The sequence below is a fragment of the Mixophyes fleayi genome, chromosome 4, assembly GCF_038048845.1.
Source record: "Mixophyes fleayi isolate aMixFle1 chromosome 4, aMixFle1.hap1, whole genome shotgun sequence".
NCBI lineage: Eukaryota > Metazoa > Chordata > Amphibia > Anura > Limnodynastidae > Mixophyes > Mixophyes fleayi.
In genome coordinates this window covers 55,770,427-55,785,894 of record NC_134405.1, presented here as the reverse complement: position 1 = coordinate 55,785,894, position 15,468 = coordinate 55,770,427, and the positions used below count along the sequence as shown (strand labels likewise).

The window sequence follows — 15,468 nt, the reverse complement described above, 5'->3', positions numbered from 1 at the left end:
AGTAAATTCTTGCATTGGCAAACTTAAATATAAACAACAATGTTTTAAACTAATGTTCTATATTTTCTTACTTTGAGACATACAGTATGACCATATATTTTAGAGTTAAATGAGCAATATCTATTCTAACTTAAGTCAATAATTGACTTCTCTAAGTCAATCAAGAATATATTTAGGAAAACAGCTTGCTTATCTTATTTATTAGGGTAGCAGAAACGAATGGACGCGGTAATGATCTTCAGTGGAGATGGACAAACGCTATGGTTTCAGCGGGGCAATGATATCTTCCATGTAAATTTCAATGGAACTTGGGACTCGTCAAAGGTCCAGTTGAAGTTTAACAATGGTTTGAGAAAGCCAAAACTCCATGGAGATGCAGTCCCCTCGCTGGTTGCTGGAGCCGTCTCCAGTGCGCTGTCCCTCTCATTAGAAATGCGAATTTCAACTGTCAGATAGTTTGTTTCAACATGACCGTCCATTCTATTTTCTGTTCCTGTTAGCTGCTGGTGACTCTCAGTTGGTTTCTTTGTATTCTGGTTTATAGTGCATGTGGAGGCATCTGAGGAGATGACTCTACTGGGTGTGGTGCCACTTGATGCTTTCACGGTTCTGGCTCCGGAACGGGTAGAGGACTTTCTAGATTTCCCGTTCCCTCTGGTTCTAGTTTGTGTGTTTCTGGAGTATTGCCTTGAAGACTTGTTGTTATCCATCGTTTTATGACCCAGCGTGCGTGTGTTTGAATAGAGCCGGGATTGTTGTTGTGATGCACAGGACGACCTTCGAGTCCTCCTTGATGGTGGCGAGCTATCTGTGGCAAATATCACTTTCCTTTTAGGGCTGATTTTTTTAGAATGTCTTATAGAAGAGGTTGATTGGCGGGTGGCATGTTTGTGACGTTTAGCTTGGCCTCTAGTGCTAGATTGTTGTGATCGGGGCTGTCTGTTGTTGGGAGAGGCTGTCTTTCTCTGGCGACCGCGTCCAATGAACTTAGCTGTGGAGAAGGAAACCTCAGTTCTGTGTGACTGCCGAGGAGGAGCGAGGTACCTGCATTCTGGTACAGCCATCTTCACTCCAGACCTCTTAATACAGTTTATATGTTCCTGCTCCCTGGGCCATAAGTGTCTTCACCCTGCTTGTCTGCCAGCCCCCTCCTCTCAGCCCCTGCCCTGTACTAGTGCTGACATCACAAAGCAGTTGTTATTATTAGGACATAATGACACTGCTGGGACCAGGTTTCTTAGCTGATGCTCAAGTTGTGTAAATACAGATAGGCTGCAAGTGCAGTTTGCTCAATAGGTAAAAGTAAGTGCAATACACGACAAGGTGAGGGGATGGCTGGGTGATTTGGAATAACAGACCTTGCTGCAGAGATGTCTCGGGGTGTGTGATGCAGCAGTATAGGTTGTATACAAGACATGTTCATGAGATATATTATTACGAACACTAAAGGGAAAACCAGCTGGAGTAGGGGTGAGGGAATCAAACCGGCTACATAGGATTTAAGTTTCCTACAATTTGTTACTTGGTACTCATGGACAGAAGAACTCCCCCAGGTAACAGGGACTCACAGAACAAGAGCGAGAAGAGCTGGAATGTATGAAATGTGTTTGGTGGGAGGGGACAGGTGACAGTAGAACTGACACCTGACCAGTGGGAGGGGCCAGCCAGACACACCTGAGCCAGGAAGGAGGGAGATCAATGGATTAGCTGTGGGCAGCAGAGATAAATAAAAACACAGAGTGAGATCCCGGGATTGTTAGAGGAGTTGTTGACACAGTCAGGATTAGCAGAATGTCCTGCCAGGGATCCAGACAGGTTAATTCCTCCAGAAGCCAGTGGTGTGTCTCCCATGTGACACTTTGCATATGATTTACCTGTGTCCTCTGGTTATAAACCTCTGTCATTCTCTGTTTGTTCCTCAACCTCCTGCTGTCATTGTCTGTGACACCTGGCTGCCCCTTGCTCTCTGTGCCCTGTGATTTCTGATCCTGTTGCCTTTATCTATGTACCTTTAACATTTTACTTTCTGCTTTAGTCTCTTATACTGTACGTTACTCACAGCAATCTCTATCTTCTGTCCTGGTCACCTTTTATCTGTCTGTTATTAACTAGCCCCTGTGCCTCTTATTCTAGGCCTTTTATTCTATATTTCCTTTCTTTTGTCTTAATATTACTGTGTGTGTCCCTTCCTGGCTGTGTAGGTGTTAATGTATCTGTTTCCCTGTGCTTCCCTATTTTGTAATCTTTAAATTCTAAAATTTAACTGTATCTGTGTCACTATCTCAGTCTCATTGTACTTGTGTAAGCTGTGCCTCGCAGTCTGTCATCTAAGTCATGGAGAGTCTAGGAGTCCTGCTCATCACTTCCAATATCGGCTCCATGTCTGACGAGGTGAGTTTGAACCAACACAAACATCTTTCTACTGTTATATCTCTCTCCCAGCCCTTATTTCTTCTACCGTTTACAACTTCTTGCTTCTCATTTCACTTATGGTTTGTCATTCTGTACGTAATCTATACCGCTGTTTCTCAACCCTCATTTCACCATCAGTCTCACCCCTGACCACTACCCTAATTTGCATTTTCTGGCTGCCTTGGAAATAGTCAAATGTAATGTTGATGCTAATTTGCAGTTTTTAGCCACTCAACATAAACAATGTGTTAACCTTACGTGTTCCATGACATATATCTGCATAGTGCTGCTCATTTAAAAGGAAAAAATGTATTCACCACATATCATCATCATCATCAACATTTATTTATATAGCGCCAGCAAATTCCGTAGCGCTTTACAATTGGGAACAAACATTGATAAGACAATACTGGGTAATACATACAGACAGAGAGGTAAGAGAACCCTGATCGAAAGCTTACAATCATATATGTCTTCGTTATGGTCACCAGCTTTATTCTTCATCATCGTCATCATCATCATCTATTTATATAGCGCCACTAATTCCGCAGCGCTGTACAGTGAACTCACTCATCTGTCCCTGCCCCATTGGAGCTTACAATCTAAATTACCTAACACACACACACACACACAAGAGACAGACAGAAAAAAAGACTAAGGTCAATTTGATAGCAGCCAATTAACCTACCAGTATGTTTTTGGAGTGTGGGAGGAAACCAGAGCACCTGGAGGAAACCCACGCGAACACAGAGAGAACATACAAACTCCAGACAGATAAGGCCATGGTCGGGAATTGAACTCATGACCCCAGTGCTGTGAGGCAGATGTGATCACCACTAAGCCACTCTGCTGCCCTGCTTCCTGATCCTTAGCACCAGCACTGATTTTAGGGCCAGGCAGAAAGGGCGTTTGGTATACCGGTAAAAAAATAAAATATATATCGTAGCTGCTAGAATTAATTAAATATCTGCTGGAATTCTGTGGCTGCTGACAATTGAAAGTGTGTAGTTCAAATGAAACAACAACAGCAAAATAATGTTATTGCGTACAGAAAGAGCATTTGTCCTACGTCTCCAGTTTAAGATAACCCCCAGGTTTTTTATTCCAATATAAATTTGTGTTTGATCATTTAAGAATTTTTACACCAGTACTCTAGTATATGTTTTTTTATTTGTACTTTATTCATGTATCTCATACTGAAGTGAAATACAAAAACTATGCAAATACAATTGTGCTATAATCACAATTCAAAAGCAATGGAATTGCATGGACAGTCATCATAATTAAGCCTTTATAATTTGGTTGGGAAGCCTTCGACCTATACAAAGGACTTTATACATAAATGCTTTATTAACGAGGGATTTTCAAAACCTGCATTTGTTGCTTTCATTACATCGGGATCCTATTACAGTGCAGTCTGCTCTTATAAGTGCTAGCCTTTTATATTTAATATATTTGTGAAATCATTATCATCATCATCATCATTTTTTTATATAGCGCCAACATATTCCATAGCGCTTTACAATTGGGGACAAACATAATAAACTAATAAACAAACTGGGTAAAATGGACAAAGAGGTGAGAAGGCCCTGCTCGCAAGCTTACAATCTATGGGACACTGGGAGTTTGACACATGAGGTTAAGTCTACATTTTGCATTTCGGCGCAGCCAGACTGCAAAGGTAAAAGTGACTCATAAGCTAAATGATCCTGTCACACAACAATGTTGGTCAAGGGGTAGTTGTCTTGTGTGAAATTGTGTAACGGGTGGTAATAGGGTAATGTAGTGAGGTTAAGAGGGTGGTTGAGGAATATTATAAGCTTGTCTGAAGAGGTGGGTTTTCAGAGAACGCTTGAAAGCTTGTAGACCAGAGGAGAGTCTTATTGTGCCAGGGAGTGAATTCCATAAAGTGGGTGCAGACCGAAAAAAGCCATGTAATCGGGAATGAGAGGATGTAATGAGGATGGATGAGAGACGCAGATCTTGTGCAGAACTGAGTTGCCGAGTTGGGAGATATTTTGAGACAAGAGAGGAGATGTATGTTGGTGCAGCTTTGTTGATGGCCTTGTTGGTTAGTAAAAGTATTTTATATTGGATTCGGTAGAAAACAGGCAACCAGTGTAGAGACATACGGCTTTAGGGTGAGGGCAGTCTCAGATAATATGAAATCATCTTCACCAGTGAGGGATTTATACAGTAGCCTCTGCCAGGCTCAGAAGGGTTAATCTTATGGAGCTCCTCCTCATCAGCTATTTATATAGCGCCACTAATTCCACAGCGCTGTACAGAGAACTCATTCACATCAGTCCCTGCCCCATTGGGGCTTACAGTCTAAATTCCCTAACATACACACACACAGACAGACTGAGAGAGATGAGTATGTTTTTGGATTGTTAGAGGAAACCCACGTAAACACGGGGAGAACATACAAACTCCTCACAGATAAGGCCATAGTCAGGAATTGAACTCATGACCCCAGTGCTGTGAGGCAGAAGTGCTAACCACTAAGCCGCCGTGCTGCCACACCTGAGGAAGAATAATAAACTATGTACTTTAGGAGAAGAGGAAGAAATAAAATGAAAGCAGATAGAAAAGTACAGAGCTTAACATCTTCTATGTGTTCAAAAGGGACCCCAAGGATCATGTAGCTAATATGGCATTTGAAGACCCAAACGTTGACTGGGAAGTGTACCTAAACTAAATAGAATCAGCATGATGCGATATTGGAAATCAAATAAGTCTTTCAAATGAAATGCTGTAAAGTCTTAGTAAATGTGCTATAGGTATTTAATCCTTTACAGACCAATAAAAGTGGGGTTGGAACTGAGGACGAATCAAATCGGGTTCTGTGGTAACCAGGAACTTCCATCACCAGGAGACAGAGGATAAGACCTCTGATATGACCTAACAGTATTATTCATAAATACAGTAGTCTTAGTCATAGATGAAATCATTGTCCCTCTCTACACACTATGTGACCCTTTATTTACCAACAGACCACATATATCTGTGGGAGGTGGGAAAAGCTACCAGAAATTCTATGACTAATGCAAAAAAAAAAAGCCCTTGTCTGGTACCTCTACAGAGGGGCAGGAAGAACATGTTTTACTTAGCACGGACCCCAAGCCTAGGGAGAGGTGTAAAAGATATTAATCCATAAACTGACGTGGTGCCCAAATCCAAATTTATATAACCTATTCCATAGGTAGGGACACTACACTAAGTTAAAAGTCTTGTACTTATCTAACTACTGCCTGACAAGGATGCTTGATACAGATTACTGTCCAGGCTTCACTGCTGCCCAGGGGCCAGTGCAGGATTTCTAGAGGGGGGGTCCAGATGAAAGATTTTGGAATAATAAAGCCAAATAACTTGTTGCAGTAAGTCAGCAATAGACACTCTATTTACTTACCTTATACATACTGATTACTATATGCAGGTGACACTGGTATCACACACCTGATACACACTAATCATTATACACAGGTCACACCAGAGCCGGACTGTCCATCTGGCACCTCTGGCAATGCCAGAAAGGCCGATGGTTAGATGGGCCGGGTCCTGGCATTCCAGTCAGTGCACCCAAGTTAATGGGTGACGCTGACAGGCTTCCTGGTGGATGGCTCCTCCCAGGAACCAGCCCCCTGACTACATGTGCCGCGCGCAGCTGTCAGAGTAAAGGAGCCGACAGGAGAAGAAGGCAGAAGCCAGAAACAAGAAGAGAAAAGAAGATGAGAAGGTAAGTACACTAATACAGAGAAAATGAAGGGAGAGAAAGGATGCTCAGAAAACGGGGGAAGGGGGAGAGAATGGATGCTACAGAAAAAGGGGGAAGGGGGAGAGAAGGGATGCTATAGAAAAAGGGGGGAGGGGGAGAGAAGGGATGCTACAGAAAATGGGGGGGAGGGGTAGAGAAAGAATGCTACAGAAAATGGGGGGGGGGGGGAAGAAAAGAGTCTACAGAAAAAGGGGGGGAGAAAGAATGCTACAGAAAACGGGGAGGGGGATAGAAAGGATGCTACAGAAAACAGGAGGAGGGGGATAGAAAGGATGCTACAGAAAACAGGGGGAGGGGGATAGAAAGGATGCTACAGAAAAAATGGGGGGGGGCGTGATAAAGGATACTACAGAAAATGAGGGGAGGGGGAGAGATGGGATGCTACAGAAAATGGGGGGAGGGGGAGAGAGAGGATGCTACAGAAAAAAACGGGGGGAGAAAGGATGCTACAGAAAACGAGGGGAGGGGGAGAGAAAGGATGCTGCAATAAACTCTGAGAACTTAGTGTGACATAAAAGAAGCCACAAGCCATGAGGTTACAGAGCTCCAAGCTGACTTTTAATATACTTGAATATTGTAGTTAGTATGCTCTTCTGTATAATTCATAATTATTCCTAATTAATATTTATATAAACTCACAGTTTATACAAATATCATTTAGTGGTGTTAATACGGCGGTTCCCAAACTGTGCGCCACGGCTCCCTGGGGTGCCGCGGCGCTATCACAGGGGTGCCGCGATCGCCATAGTGAAAAAAAAACAAGGAAAAAACCCAAAAAAAATCCTTACCCATCATCCAGAACCGGATCCTCCTCCTCACTGACTGCCGGGTGTGACGTCATCACGTCCGTCAGCCTCAGTGAGGAGCTGCAGCAGAGAGGACATCAGGAAAGAAGGTAAGTAAAGGGGAGTGAAGGGGGGCACAGAGAGACACTGAAGGGGGACAGAGAGAGACAGGCTGAAGGGGGACACAGAGAGACAGGCTGAAGGGGGACACAGAGACAGGCTGAAGGGGGGCACAAAGAGACACTGAAGGGGGACAGAGAGACACTGAAGGGGGACAGAGAGACACTGAAGGGGGACAGAGAGAGACAGGCTGAAGGGGGACACAGAGAGAGACAGGCTGAAGGGGGACACAGAGAGAGACAGGCTGAAGGGGGACACAGAGAGAGACAGGCTGAAGGGGGACAGAGAGAAAGACAGGCTGAAGGGGGACACAGAGAGACATTGAAGGGGGACAGAGAGAGAGACAGGCTGAAGAGGGACACAGAGAGAGACAGGCTGAAGGGGGACACAGAGAGAGACAGGCTGAAGGGGGACAGAGAGAAAGACAGGATGAAGGGGGACACAGAGAGACATTGAAGGGGGACAGAGAGAGACAGGCTGAAGCGGGACACAGAGAGAGACAGGCTGAAGGGGGACACAGAGAGAGACAGGCTGAAGAGGGACACAGAGAGAGACAGGCTGAAGGGGGACACAGAGAGAGACACTGAAGGGGGACAGAGAGAGACACTGAAGGGGGACACAGAGAGACACTGAAGGAGGACACAGAGAGACAGGCTGAAGGGGGACACAGAGAGACAGGCTGAAGGGGGACACAGAGAGACAGGCTGAAGGGGGACACAGAGAGACAGGCTGAAGGGGGACACAGAGAGACAGGCTGAAGGGGGCACAAAGAGACACTGAAGGGGGACAAAGAGAGACAGGCTGAAGGGGGGCACAAAGAGACACTGAAGGTGGACACAGAGAGACAGGCTGAAGGGGAACACAGAGAGACAGGCTGAAGGGGGACACAGAGAGACAGGCTGAAGGGGGACACAGAGAGACAGGCTGAAGGGGGGTACAAAGAGACACTGAAGGGGGACAAAGAGAGACAGGCTGAAGGGGGGCACAAAGAGACACTGAAGGGGGGCACAGAGAGACAGGCTGAAGGGGGACACAGAGAGACAGGCTGAAGGGGGGCACAAAGAGACACTGAAGGGGGACACAGAGACAGGCTGAAGGGGGACACAGAGAGGCAGGCTGAAGGGGAACACAGAGAGACAGGCTGAAGGGGAACACAGAGAGACAGGCTGAAGGGGGACACAGAGAGACAGGCTGAAGGGGGACACAGAGAGACAGGCTGAAGGGGGGCACAAAGAGACAGGCTGAAGGGGGACACAGAGAGACAGGCTGAAGAGGGACACAGAGAGAGACAGGCTGAAGGGGGACAGAGAGAAAGACAGGCTGAAGGGGGACACAGAGAGACATTGAAGGGGGACAGAGAGAGACAGGCTGAAGGGGGACACAGAGAGAGACAGGCTGAAGAGGGACACAGAGAGAGACAGGCTGAAGAGGGACACAGAGAGAGACAGACTGAAGGGGGACACAGAGAGAGACACTGAAGGGGGACAGATAGAGACACTGAAGGGGGACACAGAGACACTGAAGGAGGACACAGAGAGACAGGCTGAAGGGGAACACAGAGAGACAGGCTGAAGGGGGGCACAAAGAGACACTGAAGGGGGACAAAGAGAGACAGGCTGAAGGGGGGCACAAAGAGACACTGAAGGGGGATAAAGAGAGACAGGCTGAAGGGGGGCACAAAGAGACAGTGAAGGGGGACACAGAGAGACAGGCTGAAGGGGGACACAGAGAGACAGGCTGAAGGGGGGCACAAAGAGACACTGAAGGGGGACACAGAGACAGGCTGAAGGGGGACACAGAGAGACAGGCTGAAGGGGAACACAGAGAGACAGGCTGAAGGGGGACACAGAGAGACAGGCTGAAGGGGGACACAGAGAGACAGGCTGAAGGGGGGCACAAAGAGACAGGCTGAAGGGGGACACAGAGAGACAGGCTGAAGGAGGACACAGAGAGACAGGCTGAAGGGGGACACAGAGAGAGACAGGCTGAAGAGGGACACAGAGAGAGACAGGCTGAAGGGGGACACAGAGAGAGACAGGCTGAAGGGGGACAGAGAGAAAGACAGGCTGAAGGGGGACACAGAGAGACATTGAAGGGGGACAGAGAGAGAGACAGGCTGAAGAGGGACACAGAGAGAGACAGGCTGAAGAGGGACACAGAGAGAGACAGGCTGAAGGGGGACACAGAGAGAGACACTGAAGGGGGACAGAGAGAGACACTGAAGGGGGACACAGAGAGACACTGAAGGAGGGCACAGAGAGACAGGCTGAAGGGGGACACAGAGAGACAGGCTGAAGGGGGACACAGAGAGACAGGCTGAAGGGGGACACAGAGAGACAGGCTGAAGGGGGACACAGAGAGACAGGCTGAAGGGGGACACAAAGAGACACTGAAGGGGGATAAAGAGAGACAGGCTGAAGGGGGGCACAAAGAGACACTGAAGGTGGACACAGAGAGACAGGCTGAAGGGGGACACAGAGAGACAGGCTGAAGGGGGACACAGAGAGACAGGCTGAAGGGGACACAGAGACAGGCTGAAGGGGGGTACAAAGATACACTGAAGGGGGACAAAGAGAGACAGGCTGAAGGGGGGCACAAAGAGACACTGAAGGGGGACACAGAGAGACAGGCTGAAGGGGGACACAGAGAGACAGGCTGAAGGGGGGCACAAAGAGACACTGAAGGGGGACACAGAGAGGCAGGCTGAAGGGGAACACAGAGAGACAGGCTGAAGGGGAACACAGAGAGACAGGCTGAAGGGGGACACAGAGAGACAGGCTGAAGGGGGACACAGAGAGACAGGCTGAAGGGGGGCATAAAGAGACAGGCTGAAGGGGGACACAGAGAGACAGGCTGAAGGAGGACACAGAGAGACAGGCTGAAGGGGGACACAGAGAGAGACAGGCTGAAGAGGGACACAGAGAGAGACAGGCTGAAGGGGGACACAGAGAGAGACAGGCTGAAGGGGGACAGAGAGAAAGACAGGCTGAAGGGGGACACAGAGAGACATTGAAGGGGGACACAGAGAGAGACAGGCTGAAGAGGGACACAGAGAGAGACAGGCTGAAGAGGGACACAGAGAGAGACAGGCTGAAGGGGGACACAGAGAGAGACACTGAAGGGGGACAGAGAGAGACACTGAAGGGGGACACAGAGAGACAGGCTGAAGGGGGACACAGAGAGACAGGCTGAAGGGGGGCACAAAGAGACACTGAAGGGGGACAAAGAGAGACAGGCTGAAGGGGGGCACAAAGAGACACTGAAGGGGGACACAGAGAGACAGGCTGAAGGGGGACACAGAGAGACAGGCTGAAGGGGGGCACAAAGAGACACTGAAGGGGGACACAGAGACAGGCTGAAGGGGAACACAGAGAGACAGGCTGAAGGGGGACACAGAGACAGGCTGAAGGGGGACACAGAGAGACAGGCTGAAGGGGGGCACAAAGAGACAGGCTGAAGGGGGACACAGAGAGACAGGCTGAAGGAGGACACAGAGAGACAGGCTGAAGGGGGACACAGAGAGACAGGCTGAAGGGGGGCACAAAGAGACACTGAAGGGGGACACAGAGACAGGCTGAAGGGGGACACAGAGAGACAGGCTGAAGGGGAACACAGAGAGACAGGCTGAAGGGGGACACAGAGAGACAGGCTGAAGGGGGACACAGAGAGACAGGCTGAAGGGGGGCACAAAGAGACAGGCTGAAGGGGGACACAGAGACAGGCTGAAGGAGGACACAGAGAGACAGGCTGAAGGGGGACACAGAGAGAGACAGGCTGAAGAGGGACACAGAGAGAGACAGGCTGAAGGGGGACACAGAGAGAGACAGGCTGAAGGGGGACAGAGAGAAAGACAGGCTGAAGGGGGACACAGAGAGACATTGAAGGGGGACAGAGAGAGACAGGTTGAAGCGGGACACAGAGAGAGACAGGCTGAAGAGGGACACAGAGAGAGACAGGCTGAAGAGGGACACAGAGAGAGACAGGCTGAAGGGGGACACAGAGAGAGACACTGAAGGGGGACAGAGAGAGACACTGAAGGGGGACACAGAGAGACACTGAAGGGGGACACAGAGAGACAGGCTGAAGGGGGACACAGAGAGCCAGGCTGAAGGGGGACACAGAGAGACAGGCTGAAGGGGGGCACAAAGAGACACTGAAGGGGGACAAAGAGAGACAGGCTGAAGGGGGGCACAAAGAGACACTGAAGGGGGACACAGAGAGACAGGCTGAAGGGGGACACAGAGAGACAGGCTGAAGGGGGACACAGAGAGACAGGCTGAAGGGGGACACAGAGAGACAGGCTGAAGGGGGGCACAAAGAGACACTGAAGGGGGACAAAGAGAGACAGGCTGAAGGGGGGCACAAAGAGACACTGAAGGGGGACACAGAGAGACAGGCTGAAGGGGGACACAGAGAGACAGGCTGAAGGGGGGCACAAAGAGACACTGAAGGGGGACACAGAGAGGCAGGCTGAAGGGGAACACAGAGAGACAGGCTGAAGGGGAACACAGAGAGACAGGCTGAAGGGGGACACAGAGAGACAGGCTGAAGGGGGACACAGAGAGACAGGCTGAAGGGGGGCACAAAGAAACAGGCTGAAGGGGGACACAGAGAGACAGGCTGAAGGGGGGCACAGAGAGACGCTGAAGGAGGGGGACAGAGAGAGACGCTGAAGGAGGGGGACAGAGAGACGCTGAAGCAGGAGGGCAGAGAGAGACACTAAAGGAGGGGGATAGAGAGACACTGAAAGAGGGGGATAGAGAGACACTGAAGGAGGGGGACAGAGAGAGATGCTGAAGGGGGGTCAGAGTGTGAGCTGATGAAGAGGGACACAGTGTGAGATGGCAAAAAGGGGGACACAGGGTGTGAGATGGCGAAGAGGGGGACACAGGGTGTGAGATGGCAAAGAGGGGGACACAGTGTGAGCTGATGAAGAGTGGGACACAGTGTGAGATGGCGAAGGGGATACAGAGCGATATGGTGAAGGGGCGCAGTGATATGATAAAGGGGCACAATGTGATGGTGAAGGCGTCTAAATATATCTTACGTCATTTTGACCCAACTACTTAAAAAACGGGATTTGGGGGCACTACTGTATGGCATAATATGGTTTTGGGGCACTACTGTATGGCATAATAGGATTTGGGGGCACTACTGTATTTCATAATATGATTTGGGGGCACTATTGTAGCATAATATGATTTGGCGGCACTATGTGACATAACATGATTTGGGGGCACTACGGTATGGCATAATATGATTTGGGACACTATTGTGACATAATATGATTTGGGGGCACTATTGTGACATAATATGAACTGGGGCACTACTGTATGGCATAATATGATTTTAGGGCACTACAGTGTGGTATAATATGATAATATGATTTGGGGGAACTATTGTGGCATAATTTGATTTGAGGACACTATTGTGGCATAATATGAATTAGGGGCATTACTGTGTGACATAATGTGAACATGCGGCACTACTGTATAGCATAATATGATTTGTGGGCTCTATGGTGGCTTAATATCAACTGGGGACACGCACTCAGGCATGAGGGAAGGGGGAGAGTGTTAATATAATGTGGGAAGTAGGCTATTAATTTAATGCTGGAGTGGGGCTAATTATTTAATTGGTGCTATTTTATTTGTGGGTTGATGTGGGTCAATTCAATTAAATAGTGAGGCCTATCAATTTAAGAAGGTGTGATTGGACCCTTAATTTAATGCTGGGGCGGTTTGGGGGCTAGTAATTGAAAGTGGGGATGTTTGGGGAAAAAATAACATCTATTTATTAAATGTGAATATGAATTATTTAATGGCAGGGATGGTTGCGGGAAATAGGTATATTTATTAAATGTAAATGCTATTTAATTTATTGCTGGGGTTGTTTGGAGGGAGGAAAATAAATTTCATGTACCCATTTTTGTTCCAAATAGGGCCTCCAGCATTCCAGGATCCAGACAAGCAGCAACTAAAGACACCAGCAGCCACAGGTGGTGAAAGTGACAAGAACAGGTAGGAGAGAGCAGTACTGTCTGCCAAATGTCCTGAATCTCGTGGGGAAGTGCCGAATTTGGGTGACTGTTTCACTTAGTGAGATTTGGTCCGCCTACAAGGACAGTTAGGAGGCATGTCCTGCTTCACACTGTACTGCTTGTAAAGGCAGAGCTGTGTGCACCTAACAGTATTGCCAGTGTATTTGTCTAAATATTTTTTAAAAAATGATAACCATGTGACATAATAGGGGCCATCTTTCTTAAATACCCCAGGCCCCCCCGAGCTTTAATCCAACTTTGGTAAGCAGGAGGGAGCGGATAGCTGTTCCAGTCCCTGGGTAGGACACAGAGCTCCCCAGCTTGCTCTGCTGACTAAGTCTCACAAGATTTGGTAATCTCGTGAGACTAAGAGTTTCCCTGCTCACTCTACAGGAAGTTCCCACCCCGATGGATGTCAGCAGCACCAGAAGCATAGAGAAGTACAGTGGGCTGGGGTGGGATAATGTGCCTAGGGGGATGGCGTGATGTGGCTGGGAGGGCGCGATAACTGTAATGTTTTATTATAATGTATGTAACAATGCCCCATGTTGGCCACACTCACAACACAATGTGGACACGCCCTTTTCAGTGCTGCTGCAGTGCAGCGGCGGCACACAGTTTCTTTCTTACTCATCTATGGAGGGGGGCCCCAAAAGTTCACTGTACCCCCGCCGGCCTTGTACGTACCATTGTCTGATACTGGTGCACCCTATGCTGCAAATAAAGAGTCAAGCTGCGCATAATACAGTTGTATGTCACAGGACACGGCAGTGATACCAGGAGAAGTCCTGCGCAGGACAGGTAACAGCCAGCAAACAGCTGATCCACAGAGGACTATAGTAACATACCCCAACACCCTGTAGCTCTCCAGCTGCTGTGGAGCTAGACGTCTCAGTATAACTGACAGCCTATTGTGGGGCATGCTGGGACTTATAGTGCAGCATGCTTTCATTGATTCTCTGATTATGATACAATGATCTTTGTAAAAAGTACTCTAATTATTATTATTATTATTATCTGGAGAAGAGGTGGACCTGTGTACTGTAAATGCCAGGGCTGATTTTTAGTCCCAGTCTGGCCCTGGGTCACTGTGTCACCCACACCTGGTACACACCGCTCACCATACACCACCAATAATAAACACCCACCCACCAGCTTTTCTCTTGCATACCCCCCTCCACTATTTTTCTTGACATACCCCATTCCCACCATCTTTTCTCACACATGCCCCCCACTCCATCATTTTTCTCATACAAGCCTTCTGCCTAGTTTTGCTTACACATGGGCATTTGCTCAAAGGACATTTGGTGAAAAAGATCACCCAAAAGGAAGTTGGTTCTTGTGGTGAAACGAGGAATTAATATCACCCTAACCAGCTTGTCCCTCGTTTCTCACATAATGTGGATTATAGCATGTACTTTTTATAGCCCTTGCTTTTGTTCCCCAGCGCAACAGAGTACAAACACAGTGTCTAATTACAGGTGGATAAAGGGACATTGTAGCTCATTGTAAATATGTATATTGTGTATTGTATATTGATAATGTGGCAGTGAGGTTGTTATTCATTGTCCTTAAAGTGAAGCCAGGGGCGGTTATGGATCAGGTTGCAAGATACAGGTGAGGGGGAAGGCTAATTAGTATCCATTGTTCTCACAAGACTAGGCCAGACATGCCATCTAGCAGGTTAGTTTCTGTGTAAGGACAGCTCATCTCCACTCCCCTCTCCAACCCCCTTAGTCCAGCACTCACCAATGTTTAACAAGGAGAGGGGTTTGCCCAGGGAGGGGAAAGCACTGTGGAAATTTGACCCTAGATATAAGGAGCCACTCCAGGAAGGGGGGAACTAGGTGTTGTTCCTTTTGGGATTTGATTTATGGAATGTGCAGTGTAGCTGGTTTTGAGTTGTCGTTCTCTACCAATGGACGCCAGCTGCAGCTAAGGGAAGAACTCCATGGATCTTTAAGTCAGGAGATCCACGTGATTGTAGGTCCTTAAGCTAGTGGGGTAAGGGACAGATGATGTGGTAAACCTGCCTGCCATTTATTTACTGTGTGTACATAATATTCTTGTGTTGTTTTTATTACAATAAATGTACTGTTGTACTTTTCTAACTGCATTTGCCTGAGTGACTAATAAGAACCTTAGAAGGTGCTGGGTAGGCTTCCCTGGCATAGGAAGGCACCCGTGGGTGGCCAGCCAGAGTTAAGTGGGTAGAATTGGGCCAGAAAACCAGGTATCTTCCGGGACCTGGAAGTCGCTTAGCGATGAGAAGCCGCAATCACTCCAAATAATACACTATGTGCCGGTTACATGATAATATATCTCAGTTAGTA

At 48.0% G+C, this 15,468-nt stretch overlaps 1 protein-coding gene and 1 long non-coding RNA gene across 5 annotated transcripts in view; both read left to right on the top strand.

The window, feature by feature from the left end:
• The window catches only part of LOC142151445 (uncharacterized), a 404,300-nt gene that overhangs the window by 149,175 nt on the left and 239,657 nt on the right, over window positions 1-15,468 (top strand). The gene's annotated exons all lie outside the window — the stretch shown is intronic.
• The window catches only part of LOC142151443 (inositol polyphosphate-5-phosphatase A-like), a 74,341-nt gene that overhangs the window by 3,468 nt on the left and 55,405 nt on the right, over window positions 1-15,468 (top strand). Inside the window, exons 1-2 of one of the 4 annotated variants that reach the window (XM_075207080.1) lie at window positions 1,650-1,838; window positions 2,287-2,391. The exons of 1 other annotated variant lie outside the window; for it this stretch is intronic. In XM_075207080.1, coding sequence (XP_075063181.1) covers window positions 2,335-2,391 — 57 coding nt within the window. In that variant the 5' untranslated portion in view covers window positions 1,650-1,838; window positions 2,287-2,334. Of the gene's footprint in view, window positions 1-1,649; window positions 2,392-15,468 lie in introns of those variants that run through there. 2 more of the 4 variants (XM_075207079.1, XM_075207081.1) reach the window with 2 other exon arrangements.